This window comes from Mobula birostris, chromosome 1 (assembly GCF_030028105.1).
Source record: "Mobula birostris isolate sMobBir1 chromosome 1, sMobBir1.hap1, whole genome shotgun sequence".
Classification (NCBI taxonomy): Eukaryota; Metazoa; Chordata; class Chondrichthyes; order Myliobatiformes; family Myliobatidae; genus Mobula; species Mobula birostris.
Genome location: NC_092370.1, coordinates 570121 through 587146, shown reverse-complemented (window position 1 = coordinate 587146; position 17026 = coordinate 570121). Strand labels below are relative to the sequence as shown.

At 43.4% G+C, this 17026-nt stretch overlaps 1 protein-coding gene across 2 annotated transcripts in view; it reads right to left on the bottom strand.

The window, feature by feature from the left end:
* Window positions 1–17026, bottom strand: part of gpr141 (G protein-coupled receptor 141) — a 92344-nt gene that overhangs the window by 54223 nt on the left and 21095 nt on the right. For both annotated transcript variants that reach the window (XM_072268764.1, XM_072267892.1), the window contains exon 4: window positions 11160–11460. In XM_072268764.1, coding sequence (XP_072124865.1) covers window positions 11160–11460 — 301 coding nt within the window. The remainder of the gene's footprint in view (window positions 1–11159; window positions 11461–17026) is intronic.

Below are 17026 nucleotides of genomic sequence, written 5' to 3'. Positions count from 1 at the left end.
CCAGTGTCAAGGCCCGAAATCAAGATCTGGGCTCTGCCAACCACCAATATGAGCCTTCATGGAAGATCTGACTATCACTACAGAGTCAGTGCCTGGTGCTAGGTGGATTTTTAAGGGGCTGGAAAGGTTGATGAGGTGGGCAAGGATGTCCTTCAAGCCCTGCAAAATCAAGATCTGCAGTGCTGAAGAAGGGAAGAGTACAGGAGAAATTTTGTTTCTCTATTGAGGACATTCCAATTCCTACCATCTCAGAGAACCCTGTTAAAAGTCTTGGGAAGATGTTTGATGCAACACTCAGAGATAAGGCGGCAATAAGAAACACCTGTGGGGAGTTTGAACAATGGTTGCGGGAGGTTGACAGGACGGGCCTTCCTGGGCGGTTTAAGGCATGGATTTACCAGCACAGTACACTACCAAGAATCCTCTGGCCACTGCTTCTCTAAGAGTTTCGAGTTTCCACTCTTGCTGAATTAGAGAGGATAGTCAGCCAGTTCCTGCGAAAATGGCTGGGTTTACCAAGGAACATCAGCAGCATCACTCTGTACAGGAATAACTGCAAACCGAGGCTCCCCCTGAAATCCATCGAGGAGGAGTTCAAGGTTTTGTGAGCAAGAGAGGTGCTGCTATTCCAGGAATCTTCAGATCCAAAGGTTGCCAGAGCAGGAGTGGCAGTGAGAACTGGAAGAGAGTGGAGAGCAGGAGCTGTAGTGGAAGAAGCTGAGGCGCGACTGCACCACAAAAAGTGCTGGTGGGGGCAGTCACCAAGGGAAGAGCTGGACCTGGAAGCCTTGAAGTCCCCCATTTTGACGAAGTACAAGGGAAAGAGTGATGAGAACTGGTCCAGAATGAAGTAAGGGCAGCTGTGGCGGGGGAGAGGATCAGCAGAGCAGTGGCAATGAAACAGCAAGGAGCCTGGACCAAATGGGAGCAGGTGATCGAGTGAAAGATCACATGGAATGATCTCTGGAAGGTGGATCCACACCGCATCAAGTTCCTCATCCAGGCTGTTTATGACATCCATCCTAGTCCATCCAACCTGCACTGCTGGGCCCTGCAGAATGACCAACTTTCCCCCTCTGTGAGAAGACCGGTACACTAGAGCATATTCTGTGCTGCTGCCCCAGAGCTCTTGCCAATGGTCATTATCGGTGGCGGCATGACCAGGTCCTCCAGTCACTTGCTGAGACAATCTGCAGCACCCTTAACATCTGCCGGAAAACAAGACTGGTCGAGAACACCATCTGCTTTGTCAGAGGGGAAAGACCAACAGAACACCAGAAAGCAACCGGGTTGCTCTTCACTGTGCAGGACCGGAAGCTGAAAGCAGACCTGGGAAAACAGCTGCAGTTTCCTCCCCACATCACAGAGACTACATTGCGGCCCAACATTGTGTTGTGGTCCAACTCATCGAAGCACGTTCTCATGTTCGAGCTTACCGTGCCGTGGGAAGAACGCATGGAGGAGGCCTACGAGCAGAAAAGAGCCAAGTATGAAGATCTGAAGAACAACTGCCAAAGAGGCTGGAGAGCAAAGTGTTGGCCCATGAAGGTCGGGTGTCATGGCTTTGCAGGCCAGTCGCTCTGCAAGGTATATATTGCACTTGGAATCATGGGAGAGAGAAGGAGAGCCATTTCTACCACCACAGATGCAGCAAGTGTCAAGATGGCTCTGGATAAAGAGAGCAGATCGGTGGGTTGCTGCTAGGGTACAGGCCATGGTCTGATCAACCCCAGTCGGGTCACCTGGGCGAGGGTGTATGATGTTGAAAGACCCGAAACACTTAACAACCCCAGGTAGCATCACTGATGATGTGCCCTAGCTTAGCATCATGCAGATGTTTCTGTAAGAACTAGAATGAAAGAAGAGTTGGCCAAAGTTAATTGGAAGGAGCTGCTGACAGGGATGTCAGCAGAGCAGCAATGATGTGTTTCTGGGAAAAATGAGGGAGGTACAGGACATGTGTATTCCAAATATGAAGAAACACTCAAACAGTAAAATAACACAACCGTGGCTGATAAGGGAAGTCAAAGCCATTGTAAAAACAAAGTTCACGCAACAAATCAAAAATTAGTGGGAAGATAGAGGATTGGGAAGTTTTTAAAAAGACCTACAGAGAGCAAGTAAAGAATCATTGAAGGGAAAAGATGAAATATGAAAGCAAGCTAGCAAATAATATCAAAGTGGATAGCAAAAGTTTTTTCATGTTAAAAAAAAGAAATGAGTGAATACAGGACCACTCAAAAACGAGGCAGGAGAAATAATAATGGGGGGACAAGGAGATGGCTGATGAACTAAGTCAGTACTTTGCATCAGACTTCACTGTGGAAGATGCTAGCAGAGTGGTGGATGTTGTTGTATGAGAAGGAAGAGAAGTGGGTGCAGTTACGATTACAAGGGAGAAGGTGCTCAAAAAGCTGAGACACCCAAAAGTACACAAGTCACCCGGACCAGATGAACTGCACACTAGAGTTCAGAAAGACGTGGAGTTAGAGATTGTGGTGACATTAGAAATGATTTTTCAAAAATCATTGTACTTTGGCATGGTGCCAGAGGACTGGAAAATTGCAAGTGTTACTCCACTCTTTGAGAAAGGAAACTATAAACCAATTAACCTGACCACAGTAGTTGGGAAGCTGTTAGAGTTAATTGTTAAGGATGAGGTTACAGAGTACTTGATGACACAGGACAAGATAGTACAAAATCAGCATGGTTTCCTTCAGGGAAAAATCATGCCTGACAAGCCTGTTGGAATTCTTTCAGGAGATTACAAGTAGGATAGACAAAGAGGATGCAATGGATGTTGTATATTTGGACTTTCAGAAGGCCTTTGACAAGGTGCCACACACAAGGCTGCTTACCAAGTTAAGAGCCCATGGCGTTACAGAAAAGCTACTAGCATTGTTAGAGCATTGGTAGGAGGCAGCGAGTGGGAATAAAAGGATCCTTTTCTGGTTGGCTGTCAGTGACTAGTGGTGTTCCGCAGGGGGTCAGTGTGGGAACCACTTCTTTTTATGCTGTATATAAATGATTTATATGATGAAATTGATGCCTTTGTTGTCAAATTTGCAGATGATACGAAGATTGGTGGAGAGGCAGATAGTGTTGAGGAAACAGGTAGGATGCAGGACTTGGACAGATTAGGAGAATGGGCAAAAAAGTGGGAAATTAAACACAATGTTGACAAATACATGGTCATGCACTTTTGTAGTAGAAATAAATGTGCAAACTATTTTCTAAACTGGAAGGAAATCCAAAACTCTGAGACGCAATGGGACTTGGGAGCCCATGTGCAGCATACATTGAGGGTTAACATGCAGGTCGAGACAGTGGTGAGGAAGGCAAATGCAATGTTAACATTCATTTCAAGTGGTCTAGAATTCAGCTTTTTTCTTAAAGATGTGGTGGGTGTGTTCCGGCTACCACTGCACTGCTGTATTATTCGCGGCAACGTATCGGTCCATGGCCTGGAGGTTGGGGACCACTGGTCTAGAATACAAGAGTGGGGATGAGGTGCTGGGGGTTTAGAAAACACTGGTGAGGCCTCAGCTTAAGTATTGTGAACAGTTTTGGACTCCTCATCTTAGAAGAGATGTAGTGGCATTGCAGAAGTTCAGGGGCAGCGCTAAGGTGGTGCTAGCTGGTGCTATAGCCCCAGCAAAAATTGCAATAGCACCAGCATAGCACCAAAGAAATTAAACTGAAATTTCACATACTAATTTCGGCTGCTTTGCTTTCTGTATAGTTTTGAATACAGCTTGTTTCTCCAGTTGACTGCACCCCCAATTACAATAGCACCCACGCGGCAATAAACTTATAAACTCTGCCAGATGCACTCTACACTTCTGCTTATTCGTTCATTGTCAATGTCTTGGCATTGCTGTCCTCAGATCAATTAAACTGATCTAAGATCACTTCAGGTGGTGACGTCACTCACTCTTGCGAGAGATTGATAGTATACATCCAGGCGCAGATCCATGGTCTCACGAGACTAACAGATCGAACACACACACCTTTTACAAGCTAGGATCAGCCTGGCACGTGCATTATTTTGGCCGACGTGAAAAATGGATCGCTCTTTAGTGAGAAAACGACCTCATCCAGAGGAATCAGTGATCTCAACCTGAGCCTGTCTTAATTGAAAGTGACATGAAGAAAGTAGTAAGTGGGGATGAGGACGACAGCAGTTCATTGAAGGAGTGTGAGGGCGAAGTAGAGGAACAAGAAACGGAGTGGGATTCGGAAGAGAACATGGATAAAGCTGCTCCTAGTGCTAGTGGGAATACTGTTAGTGATGTCAGCCAGCAGCCTGAGGAAGGACCCCGATGGCCAGCATTGAGAAAGTACCCTTCGCTGCTCACAACAAGTTTGGCAATCAGCAAAGGAGTTTTATTCGTGGCTGGTTTGACTGACTGGAATATTCGATCATGAAAGATACTACATTCTGGTTCACATGCAGGCATTTCCTGGGTGGAGGACATGGGTTCCATACTGAGTCTACCTTCACTGTCACCGGTTACCGCAACTGGCGGAAAGCTACAACGGCTTTCAAAACCCACCATGTAAGTGCAGCTCATAGGTTTGCGATGGAGACATGGGCCGAATTCAGATTGAGAAAACAAGACTGTTCAAGATTGGGAAATATGCTTGACAAAGGACATGCAAAGATTGTGAGTATGCGAGCTGTGGTTGAGTCTCTAGCAAGGACAGACAGTGAATGACACAGTGGAATTTCTAGCTCCAATGAGACCCTACCGCGATGCATTTATAGATTTATACAAACTCATCTGCATATCACTGACTCTACCTGTGACATCTGCCTCATGCGAACAGAGTTTCTCTTGCCTCAGCCGCCTCAAAAACTACCCAAGGAATAGCAGCGATGATGCTCGGAACAGCAACTTGGCCTTATTGGCCATAAACAGCTGGAGGACCAAAGCACCTGACATCCAGAAAATCATTGATGCTTTCGTCACCAATCACAAGAGACGGATTGTGCTTCTCTGAGAACAATGGTGAGGGCAGTTGATTTTAAAATTTAGGCCAAGACTAATGCTGATTATTATTATTTTGTGGTGGATACCCCATAGTCCTTATGTTTCCTGCAAATCCTAAACTATTACATTTACTGCTATTAAGCCTATTGGTTTTGCTTAGACTTCCAAGCAGTGATTCTGTTGATCTTTGTTTTAAATTCAGTAGCCAAATTAATTGAGGTATTGTATGGTCAGAGTATGATTTGTCCAACTCCTGGTAAAGCCTTGCATCTGTTGTTTGCCTTATTTGACTTTAATAACAGTGTATCTTTTGGCATTGTCTTTGTAATGCGAATAGCAGTGGACATTATGGATTAGTGTTGTGTTTTTCTGTTGAAAAGCAGGAATGATATGATAAATACACAGCCTATATAAAGTAGAAATAATGTATGTACAGTGTAGTTTCACTGAACAGAATTGCCAAAAACGATTTGTAGAGAAAAATGGGCACGTACCCACATATCATGCATGCTCACATGGGTGCCCACGCAAGGCTTCATGGTCATGGTAGTCTTTTTTGGGATAAACAACATTTGACTGCTACTCTTGTCCATTGGTAACCCTACCCATCCCCCCCCCAGTTGGCAAGAATATTGTCAATATTAAACTGGTCCGCAGTGCAAAAAAGGTTGGGGACCTCTGCCATAGGGTACATCCCTCAGCACCATCACTAATAATTCAGCCCCACTGTAGCACCAGCAAGAAAAGATCTCTGGCACCGCCACTGCAGAGGGTCCAGAGGAGGGTGACAGAATGATTCCAGGAATAAAAGGGCAGAACACCCTAAAGGTTAACTTGCAGTTTGAGTCGGTGGTAAGGTAACTTACTTACCTTGGCAGCACCCTCTCCCGAGCAGTGACTATTGATACATAAGTTAACTGCAGAATAGCAAAGGCAAGCTCTGCTTTCGGTAGACTGCGCTCCACTGTGTGAGAACGCCGAGGAATCAGCCCAGCAACAAAACTGAAGGTCCACAGAGCTGTGGTACTCACTACCCTCCTGTATGCCCGTGAAACGTGGACGGTGCATTGAAGGCATGCAAGACAGCTCAACCATTTCCACATAACGCAAACAACAGGAATTCTGCAGATGCTGGAAATTCAAGCAACACACATCCTGACGAAGGGTCTCCGCCTGAAACGTCGACTGTACCTCTTCCTAGAGATGCTGCCTGGCCTGCTGCGTTCACCAGCAACTTTGATGTGTGTTGCAACCATTTTCACATGACTTGTCTTCACAGAATATTAGGCATCAGATGGCAAGACAAGTATCAGACACTGAAGTTCTCTCCAGAGCAAGTCTACCATCAGTCCACACACTGATGAGAGCACAGACCCGGTGGGCAGGTCATGTCATCCATATGCTGGACGAGCGCATACCCAAGCAGCTTCTTTTTGGGGGAACTCTCTGCTAGAAGACGCTCACATGGAGGGCAGAAGAAATGTTATAAAGACACACTAAAAGCCTCCCTGAAGTCATTTGACATAGACACAACCTCTTAGGAAACACTGGCACAAAACCGCCCTACCAAAGGAGTACATTCAGCCAGAGACTCATTCCACCGAAATGCAGCACAGCATCATAGGAAGTCATTCCTGCCTGTGGCCATCAAACTTTACAGCTCCTCCCTTGGAGGGTCAGACACCTTGAGCCAATAGGCTGGTCCTGGACTTATTTCCTGGCATAATTTACATATTACTATTTAACTATTTATGATTCTATTACTATTATTTATGGAGCATCTGTAACGAAAACCAATTTCCCCCAGGATCAATAAAATATGACTATGACTACCTGGCGCGGCCTCATCCACAAGGGCTGTCAAGCTTACGAAGCAAGGCGCACTGCTGAAACACAACATAAGCACGAGCTGCACAAGTCCAGAGCCACCAGTGTAACAACTGTAGTGCCTACACGTCTGCCCAACATGTGCCAGGACAATCTGTGCCCAAATTGGCCTGACCAGTCATCTTCAGACACACCTCATCCAGTCTCAAAGTGACTAATGGTGTCCAGGTCTTCATCGATGACGATGGACAAACCACATGGACAGGCACATGGATGAAAGAAAAATAGAGGGTTACAGGTAGTGTGGGTTTAGAACCTTTTTTTAAAAAAGGAATATATGGGTCAGCAGAACATCAAGGGCCGAAGGGCCTCACTGTGCTGTAGTATTCTGGTGTCTAGTGTAGTGTTATGCGTGGAAATGTACGACCATGTTAAATAGGCTATAATACAGACCACCCAACAGCTAAAGGAATTTAGAGGAACGAATTTGTGGAGAGATTGCAGACTATTGCAAGAAACACAAGGTTATTATAGTAGGCGATTTTAACCTTCCACATATTGACAGACTCCCATACTGTGAAAGGACTAGTTGGGATAGTTTGTGTCAAATGTGTTCTGGAAAGATTGCTCCTTGGTACATAGAAGTCCCAAAGAAACTGTGATACTTGAACTGCTATCAGGGAATGAGACAGGGCAGGGGACAGAAGTTTGTGTAGGGGAACACAGTACCATTTGTTTCAAAGTAAAACTGGAAAAAGATAGGTCTGGTTTGATGCTGTAAGAAATGACCTGGCAAGGGTGGACTGGGACTGGCTGTTTGTTGGCCAAGGTGTACTTGGGAAGTGGGAGGCCTTCAAAAGTGAAATTTTTGAGAGTACAAAGATTGTATGGACCTGTCAGAATAAAAAGATAACAAGTGTAGGGAATGTGGTCATACTCTGCAAAAAATGTTAGCAAGAGACAAAACTGGTCTTTTTGAAGATCAGATTGGTAATCCATGTGTGATACCAAAAGAAATGGGAGGAGATCATTAAAAAAAATTCTGTATTTACTCAGGAGATGGACAGTCCACAAAAGTGAGGCAAAGTGGCATCAACTTTATGGACCTTGTACAAGTTATAGAGGAAGAGGTGTTTGCTATCCTGAAGGAAATCAAGGTGGATAAATCCCCAGGTCCTGACACTGTGTTCCCTTGGACTCTACGTGAGGTAAGTGAGGCCTGGACCCTAGCAGGGATATTTAAATCATCCTTAGCACAGGAAAGATACCAGAGCATTGGATAGCCATCATTGTTCCACTGTTTCAGAAAGGCTCCAAACAAACCAGAAAATTATAGACTGCGAGTCTGACATCAGTAGTGGGAAAGCTATTGGAAGGTACTAAGGGATTGGATACGAGTATTTGGATAGACATGGACTGATTAAGGATAGGCAACATGGCTTCATGCGTAGTAGGTCATGTCTAACCAATCTTAGATCATTCTGAGGAAGTTACCAGGAAAGTTGATGAAGGCAAGGCAGTGGATATTGTCTACATGGACTTCAACAAAGCATTTGACAAGGTCCTGCATGGGGTTGATCAAGGTTCAGTCGCTCGGCATTTAAGAGGAGGTAGTAAATTAGATTAAATATTTGCTTTGTGGGAGAAGCCCTAGAATGGTGGTAGATGGTTGCCTCACTTTAAGTGATTTACACTGAAACCATGTTGTGCCATCAACAACAGTGTGGAGCATCAGCATGAAGTTACTACAATTTCTCATTCTTACAGAAATGAAAGTGAATACAAGGCCTAGAATGTGTACACAAATCTGAAGGTAATAGACAATACAAAACTTACTTTAAAACAATTATTGCAATATTTAACACTTAAAGATAGCAAATACTTTGAATTAAAATGGAACAACTTTGGGAGCTTCAGATATGGAGATAAAGTTGGTGATGTGAAAGCAGAGATACAAGAACAAAAGAAATAGAAACAGGAGTAGGTCATCTGGCCCTTTGAGCCTGCTCTGCCATTCAGTAAGATCACAGCTGATCTGGCCACAGACTCATCTCTACCTACTGGCCTTTTTGCCCCCATAACCCTTAATTCCCCAACCATGCAAAAAATCTATCCAACCTGATCTTAAATACATTTTTTGAGGTAGCCTCCACTGCTTCATTGGGCTGTGAATTCCACAGATTCACTACCCTCTGGGAAAAGTAGTTCCTCTTCATCTCCATTCTAAATCTACTCCCCCAAATCTTGAGTATGTTCCCTTGTTCTAGTCTCACCAACCAGTGGAAACAGCTTTCCTGCCTCTATCTTATCTATCCTTTCCATAATTTTTATACAAGGGGTGATTAATAAGTTTGCAGCCTAAAGTAGGAGTCAATTTTGGAAACGCAAACAACAGGAATTCTGCAGATGCTGGAAATTCAAGCAACACACAAAGTTGTTGGTGAACGCAGCAGGCCAGGCAGCATCTCTAGGAAGAGGTACAGCTGACGTTTCGGGCCGAGACCTTTCGTCAGGTCTTGGCGTCCTGACGAAGGGTCTTGGCCCGAAACGTCGACTGTACCTCTTCCTAGAGATGCTGCCTGGCCTGCTGCGTTCACCAGCAACTTTGAGTGTTGCATCAATTTTAGAAAACCTAGCACATTTTTTTCCTACATTTGCACACTTTAAGTCCAGCAGTTGTGGAGCATACGGATCCCTTCTTTGTAGAAGTCAGCATCTTGGACCTCCAGAAGTGGTCCACAGCAGGGGTGATTGATAAGTTCGTGGCCAAAGGTAGAAGGAGATGAGTTATTAACTTCAAACTTTCTGCATAATAACTCAGAGTTGAACTGCACGTGCATGTAACGAGAGCTGTATAATTCATCGTCTACCCTGGGCCACGAACTTATCAATCACCCCTGCTGTGGATCTCTTGAAGGTCCAAGACATTCTCATTATGTGCACATGTAGTTCAACTCTGAGTGATGATGCAGAGTGTTTGAAGTTAATAACTCATCTCCTACCTTAGGCCACAAACTTATCAATCACCCCTGCTGTGGACCACTTCTACAAAGAAGGGATCTGTATGTTCCATAACCACTGGACTAAGTGTCTACATGTTTTCTAAAAATGACTTCTTCTACCTTAGACCATAAACTTATCAATCACCCCTTGTATGTTTCTACAAGATCTCCCTTCATACTTCTGAATTCCAACGAGTACAGTCCCAGGCAACTCAGTCTCTCCTCAGTCTAACCCCCTCACCTCTGGAATCAGCCTGGTGACCCTCCTCCACACCACATCCAAAGCCAGTATATGCTTCAAGTAATGAGTCCAGAACTGCACGCAGTACTCCAGGTTCGGCCTCACCAGTACCCTGCAGTAGCAGCATAACCTCTCTGCTCTTAAATTCAATCCCCTAGCAATGAAGGCCAACATTTCATTTGCCTTCTTGATAATCTGCTTTACCTACAAACCATTTGTGATTCATGAACAAGCACTTCCAAGTCCCTCTGCACAGCAGCATACTGTAATTTTTTTTTAAACCATTTAAATAATCTGCTCTTTCAATTTTCCTTCCAAAGTGGATGACCTCACATTTAGCAACATTGTACTTCATCTGCCAGACCCTTGCTCTCTCACTTAACCTATCTATATCTCTCTGCAGACTATCTTCTGCACAATTTGCTTTTCCACTCAATATTGGTCCCTTCTTCCAGATCGTTAATGTAAATCATGACCAGTTTGGGCCCAGCACCGACCTCTGTGGCACACCACTCACCACTGATTGCAAACCAGAGTAACATCCATGTATTCCAACTCTCTGCTTTCTATTAATCAACTAATCCTCTATCCATGCCAATACATAACACCCAACTCTATGCATCCTTATCTCATGGACAAGTCTTTAATACGGCACCTTATCAAACGCCTTCTGGAAATCCAAGTAAATAATGTCCATCTATTTCCCTCTATTCACTGCAAGATTAGAGATCTTGACAGATGTTCAAGGAGGATTTCAGGTGTAAAGAATCAGGCCCCAATGGCAAAAGGTACGAAAAGTCAGTAAATGCAAATTTGAAATATTTGGCTAAAAAACGAGCATCATAGGCAAATGTGACAGGTGCAGCTTCAGTAGATTTTTCTTTTTTAAAAAAAAAAAAAGAGCAACAGAAACACAGGTGGGAAAATAGCAGGGCTGGAGTTCTAAACTGAGTCAAAGCTCTTTGTTAGATCAAGCATGACAAGTTGAACAGATTCTTGGACACAACAGACATCATGTTTAGTTGAGACAAATAGATCCAGTAAACTTCTTTTTTTTAAAAAACCACCCAGTTCAATAGTACAATGAATCCTTACCATTCATTGTTTCTCTTGCACATTTGTATCTTTTTCCTACTTTGTGTTTTCTTTCTAGTCTTGAGATTTGTCCAGAATTTTGGCACTCCTGGTGTTCAGCTCCCTCTTTACCTTGCTCTCGTCGGTGAATGATATACTTAGACATCTCTTGTCTTCTCTTTGCCCTCAGTTTTTCTTGTTGCAACCGATTTGAGATCTGAAGTGCAGAGATCTTTGGTGAACCCCGAATTCTCTTATGCAAAAGCCTAGCCTTTACTTTTCCTGGAATTCTTGTCCTGGAATCATCATGCTCCTCTGAAACCTGGTTGGAATTGAAAAATATCACAAGTTGTGCCAGAAGACATAACCCATCTATCCAAGATGCATCAGCAAACTGGATCCAAGATTGTCCAAGGGATAGGAGGCAGAGTGTAGGAGTATTTTTTCCAACCACAAATGTTACAAGCATGGTATTGCAGGGATCTGTGGTGGGACCTTCTATAGAAAGACATAATTAAGAATGCAGAGGTCAAGTTTAGCAAGTCTTCAGATGGCAAAAAATTACTTAAGTTATTAAGTAACTAAGTTATTAAGTTAACCCTAACAAAAAAGGTGGTTATTTAAAAATAGTGGGAAAAAGATCAGCTGGAAAAAAATTGGCAGAGCAGTGACAAATTGAGTTTAATCCAGACAAGTAGCGTAAAGCTCTGCGAATTCAAAATCCAGTGGGTCAGAGTAGATAGCGGACCTTAGGAACACAGATGTAAAAGGAAACTTTGAGGTACAAGTCCAGAGTTCCCTGAAAGTGACAACACAGGTGGATGGGATAGTGAAAAAGGCAGCTTACATGACTGCCTTCATCAGCTGAAGCATTGAGTATAGAGTTGGGATATCATGTCCCCTTTAAAGGTTAGTATACCCTTCAGTTCTAGTTCAACAATACAGGAAGGGGAGCAAGGAAGTGCAGAAGAAATACATCACAATGTTGCCAGGAATTGGCAAATTTAGTTACAAGGAGAGATTCAACAGCTCACATTTATTCTTAATAGAATGTAAGTTTTACAATTATATAAAATTCAGTGGCATTGAAACAATGGATAGAATCACTTCCCCCACCCCAACCTACCCTCAGGGACAGGCAAGAACTAGAGGACACAAGGGAGAAATGTAAAGGAGATTGAGGGGCAAGTATTTGCACAATGGGTGAGGAATATCTGGAATAAGTCACAAGAGGTAATGCAGTCAAATGCAATATTTAAAAGTCATTTGGACAGGTACTACAAACATGAAAGAAGAGGGAAGGTAGAGGGATACAAGAAAATATGAGGAGCATAGATAGGTTTTACCATCATGGAAGCTGGCCAAAACAGCCTGTGACTATGAAATACACAACAATGATTCGGTGAAGCTAGTTCATCTGATAACATTGTTTTGAACACTAGGTTTCAAGGCTCTTCAAGAATGCATACAAGCCCATTAGATACAAGGTTTTCTAACTCCTCCACTCTTTCAGACAGTGAGTTTTGAATTTGGAGTACCTCTCAGTGTCGAAACATTTTTCATATCTCCTGTCCTTCACCTTATCTCGGCCTCTCAACATCCTTACTTCCTGTTTTAATGAAAGGAACTTTGAACAGTCTTTATTCTGCTAACTTTAGTCAATTCTACTATTATACTGGCAAGTGTACTGAGGATGTTGCCAGGGCTACCACACTAGTCAAGGAGTACAAAGCAAGAGGTGCTTGCTTTCTTGAGTCAAATTAGGGTGGAGAAATCCCCAGGGCCTGACAAGGTGATCCCTTAGACCTTGTGGGAGGCAAGTGCAGAAATAGCAGAGGTCCTAGCAGAGATATTTGAAACACCTTTAACCATGGGTGAGGTGCCAGAGGATTATAGGGTAGCTGATATTGTTCAGTTGTTCAAGAAAGGCTTTAAGAATAAGCTGGAAAACTGTCAGCCAGAGAACCCAATCCCAATAGTGGATAAATTATTGGTAGGTATTCCAAGGGAATGGATGTACGAGCATTTGAATAGAACAGAGCCAGATTAGAGATAGGCCTCACACTCTCTAACTCTGACTCATCTTCTTTCCTCCAGCTCCACTGAAGGGTTTCAGCCTGAAACGTCAACTGTACTCTTCCATAGATGCTGCCTGGCCTGCTGAGTTCCTCCAGCATTTTGTGTTATTAAGGATAGTAAACTTGGCTTTGTGCATGCTATGTCATATCTAACTAGTCTTAAAATTGTTCAAGGATTTTGTTAGCAAAGGTGATGAAGGGAAGGTAGTGAATATTTTCTGCATGGACTTGGCAAGGCCTTTGACAAAGTCACGCATGGGATGTTGGTCAAGAAGGTTCGGTCGATTGGCATTCTGGTAGTAAATGAATTCAATATTGGCTTTGTGGGAGAAGCCAGAGAATGACAGTAGATGGTGCCTCTCTGACTGGAGAGGTGTGAAGAGTGAAGTGCCACAGGGATCGGTGATGGGTCCAATGTTATTTGGATGATGATATGGTAAACTTGGATCAGCAGATTTGCAGATGACACCAAGATTGGAGGTGTGGTGGACAGTGAAGACGACTGTCAAGGCTTCAAAACTTGCAACAGAATCTGAGCCAGCTGGAAAAGGGGGCCAAAGAATGACAGATGGAGTTCAAGTGTGAGGCAGGACCGATAGTGAGGAGGAGGGCACTGGGTAGTATGGTAGAACAAAGGGAAGGCAGGCATTAAGGAATGTAATAGTACAGAGGGATCTGTGAATAAAGGTCTACATTTCCTTGAAACCGGCCATCATAGGTAAATAGGGTAGCCTTTCCTAAAGGAGAGTATATAGCACGGGAGCTGGGATGTTGTGTCGAAGTTGTACAAGATACTAGTGAGGCCAAATTTGGAGAATTGTGTGCAGTTCTTATCACTTATATACCAGAAAGATATAAACAAGATTGAAAGAGTGCAGAAAAAAGCTACATGAATACTGTCAGGACTTGAGGACCTCAGTTATAGAAAAAGGTTGAGTAGGTTAGGACTTTATTCCATAGAGCACAGGCCAGAAAGGAGATATGGTAGAGGTATATAAAATTATGCTTTCCATTGAGGTTGAGTGAGAGTAGTACAAAGGATCATAGGTTAAGACCATAAGATAAAGGATCAGAATTAGGCCATTTGGCCCATTGAGTCTGCTCTATTTCATCATGGCTGATCCAATTTTCCTCAGTCCCAATCTCCTGCCTTTTCCCCCATATCCCTTCATGCCCTGACCAATCAAGAATCCATCAACCTCTGCCTTAAATGTACATAAAGGCTTGCCACAGGCAGCTGTGGAGGCCAAATAATTCCAGATTTGCCACTCTCTGGCGAAAACACCCTCATTTTTATTCTAAAAGGATGCCCCTCTATTCTGAGGCTGTGTCCTCTGGTCTTAGACTCTCCCACCATACGAAATATCCTCTTCACTTCTACTATCAAGGCCTTTCACCATTTGAAATGTTTCAATAAGGTTACACCTCATTCTTCTGAAGTCTAGTGAATACAGGCCCAGAGCCATCAAGTAGTCTTCATATGACAAACCATTCAATCCTGGAATCATTAGGGTTAAGGGCAAAAGGTGAAATATTTAAGGGAAACCTGCATGGGAACTTCTTCACCAAGGGTGGTGAGAGTGGAATGAGCTGCATGAGAAATGGTAGATGTAGTTTCAATTGCAATATTCAAGAAATTTGGTTAAGTACATGGATGGGAGGGGTATGAGAACTGTGGGCCAGGTGCAGATCAACAGGACTGCACAGAATAACTGTTTGGTACAGACTACGCAGGCTGAAGAGCCTATTTCTGTGCTGTAGTGTTCTATGACTATAAGGAAAGAGTTCACGTAATTCCTCCTTAGTATATGCTAAAATAAAATGGAAGTTTACAAGATGTTGGGGGGGGGGGCAGAGGGAGGTGTGGTAAAGTTGCAGTTTGGATGAGAACCAGAGCAGATAGTGGAAAAGTTGGAAACAGTTGTTAAGACCTGAAAGTCAGGAAGGCAAAGGATTAACAAGGTTGAGCATGGTGTGATTAGCATCCTGAGCTGCAAGAATGCAAGTATTATTGTAGGAAAGGTAGAAGAGACAGAGTCAAGAGTCAGAAAAACAGCACTGAAACAGTCCCTTTGGCCCAGCTAGCACAAGCCAAAACTATTTAAGCTGCCTACTCAACAACCTGCACCTGAATCATAGCCCTGCATATTTCTACTATCCATGTACCTATCCAAACTTGTCTTAAATATTGAATTTGATCTTGCGTGGCTCACTAGTGTTGGCAGCTCATTCTGCACTCAAACTTCTGAAGTTTTCCCCTCATGTTCCCCTTAAAATTTTCACCTTTCATCATTAGCTCATGACCTCTAGCTGTAGTCCCACCCAACAAAGTGGAAAAAAGGTTGCTTGCACTACACCCCTCAATTTTGTAAACCTATCAAATCTTCTCTCAACGTTCTAAGTTCTAAAGAATACAGTTCTAATCTATTCAATCTTTCCTTATAACTCAGGTCCTCCAGAACTGGCAACGTCCTTGTAAATTTTTTCTGTACCCTTTCAACCTTGTTTACATCTTTCCTGTAGGTAGGTGACCAAAACGGCACACAATACTCCAAAATCGGTCTCACCAACACATTATACAACTTCAAAATAGCATCCCATTTTCTGTACTCAATATTGATTTATGAAGGCCAATTTTCCAAAAGCCTTCTTTACAACAATTACTACCCGTGACATATTATTAACCTACATTCACAGATTTCTTTGTTCTACCACTCAGTCCCTGTTGTTCACTGTCATACTATAGTACAAAACTTCACACTTGTCTGTATTAAATTTCATCTGCCATTTTTCCAGCTGATGCAGACCCCTCTGCAAGCCCCGATAGCCCTCCTCACTGTCCACTACACCCCCAATCTTGTTGTCATCCTCAAATTTGCTGATCCAATTAACCATGTTATCATCCAGATCATTGACATAGATCACAAACAAAGGACCCAGCACTGATCCCTGTGGCAGACCACTCGTCATAGGCTGCCAGTCAGAGATGAATACCTCTACTACCACTCTCTGGCTTTTCCCACAAAGTCAATGTCTAATGCAGCTTACTAACTCATCTTGAATAGCGAGCAACCGATATTTCTTGACCAGCCTCCCATAGAAACCATAGAAAAACTACAGCACAGAAACAGGCCTTTTGGCCCTTCTTGGCTGTGCCAAACCATTTTCTGCCTAGTCCCACTGACCTGCACACGGACCATATCCCACCATACACCTCCCATCCATGTATCTGTCCAATTTATTCTTAAATGTTAAAAAAGAACCCGCATTTACCACCTCGTCTGGCAGTTCATTCCATACTCCCACCACTATGTGTGAAGAAGCCCCCCCCCAATGTTCCCTTTAAACTCTCCCCCCCCCCACCTTTAACCCATGCCCTCTGGCTTTTTTTTTCTCCCCTTGCCTCAGTGGAAAAAGCCTACTTGCATTCACTATCTATACCCATCATAATTTTATATACTTCTTGTCAAATCTCCCCTCATTCTTCTACGCTCCAGGGAATAAAGTCCTAACCTATTCAACCTTTCTCTGTAACTGAGTTTCTCAAGTCCTGGCAACATCCTTGTAAACCTTCTCTGCACTCTTTCAACCTTATTGATATCCTTCCTGTAATTTGGTGAACAAAACTGAACACAATACTGCAGATTCCACCTCACCAATGCCTTATACAACCTCATCATAACATTCCAGCTCTTATACTCAATACTTCGATTAATAAAGGCCAATGTACCAAAAGCTCTCTTTACGACCCTATCTACCTGTGACGCCACTTTTAGGGAATTTTATATCTGTATTCCCAGATCCCCCTGT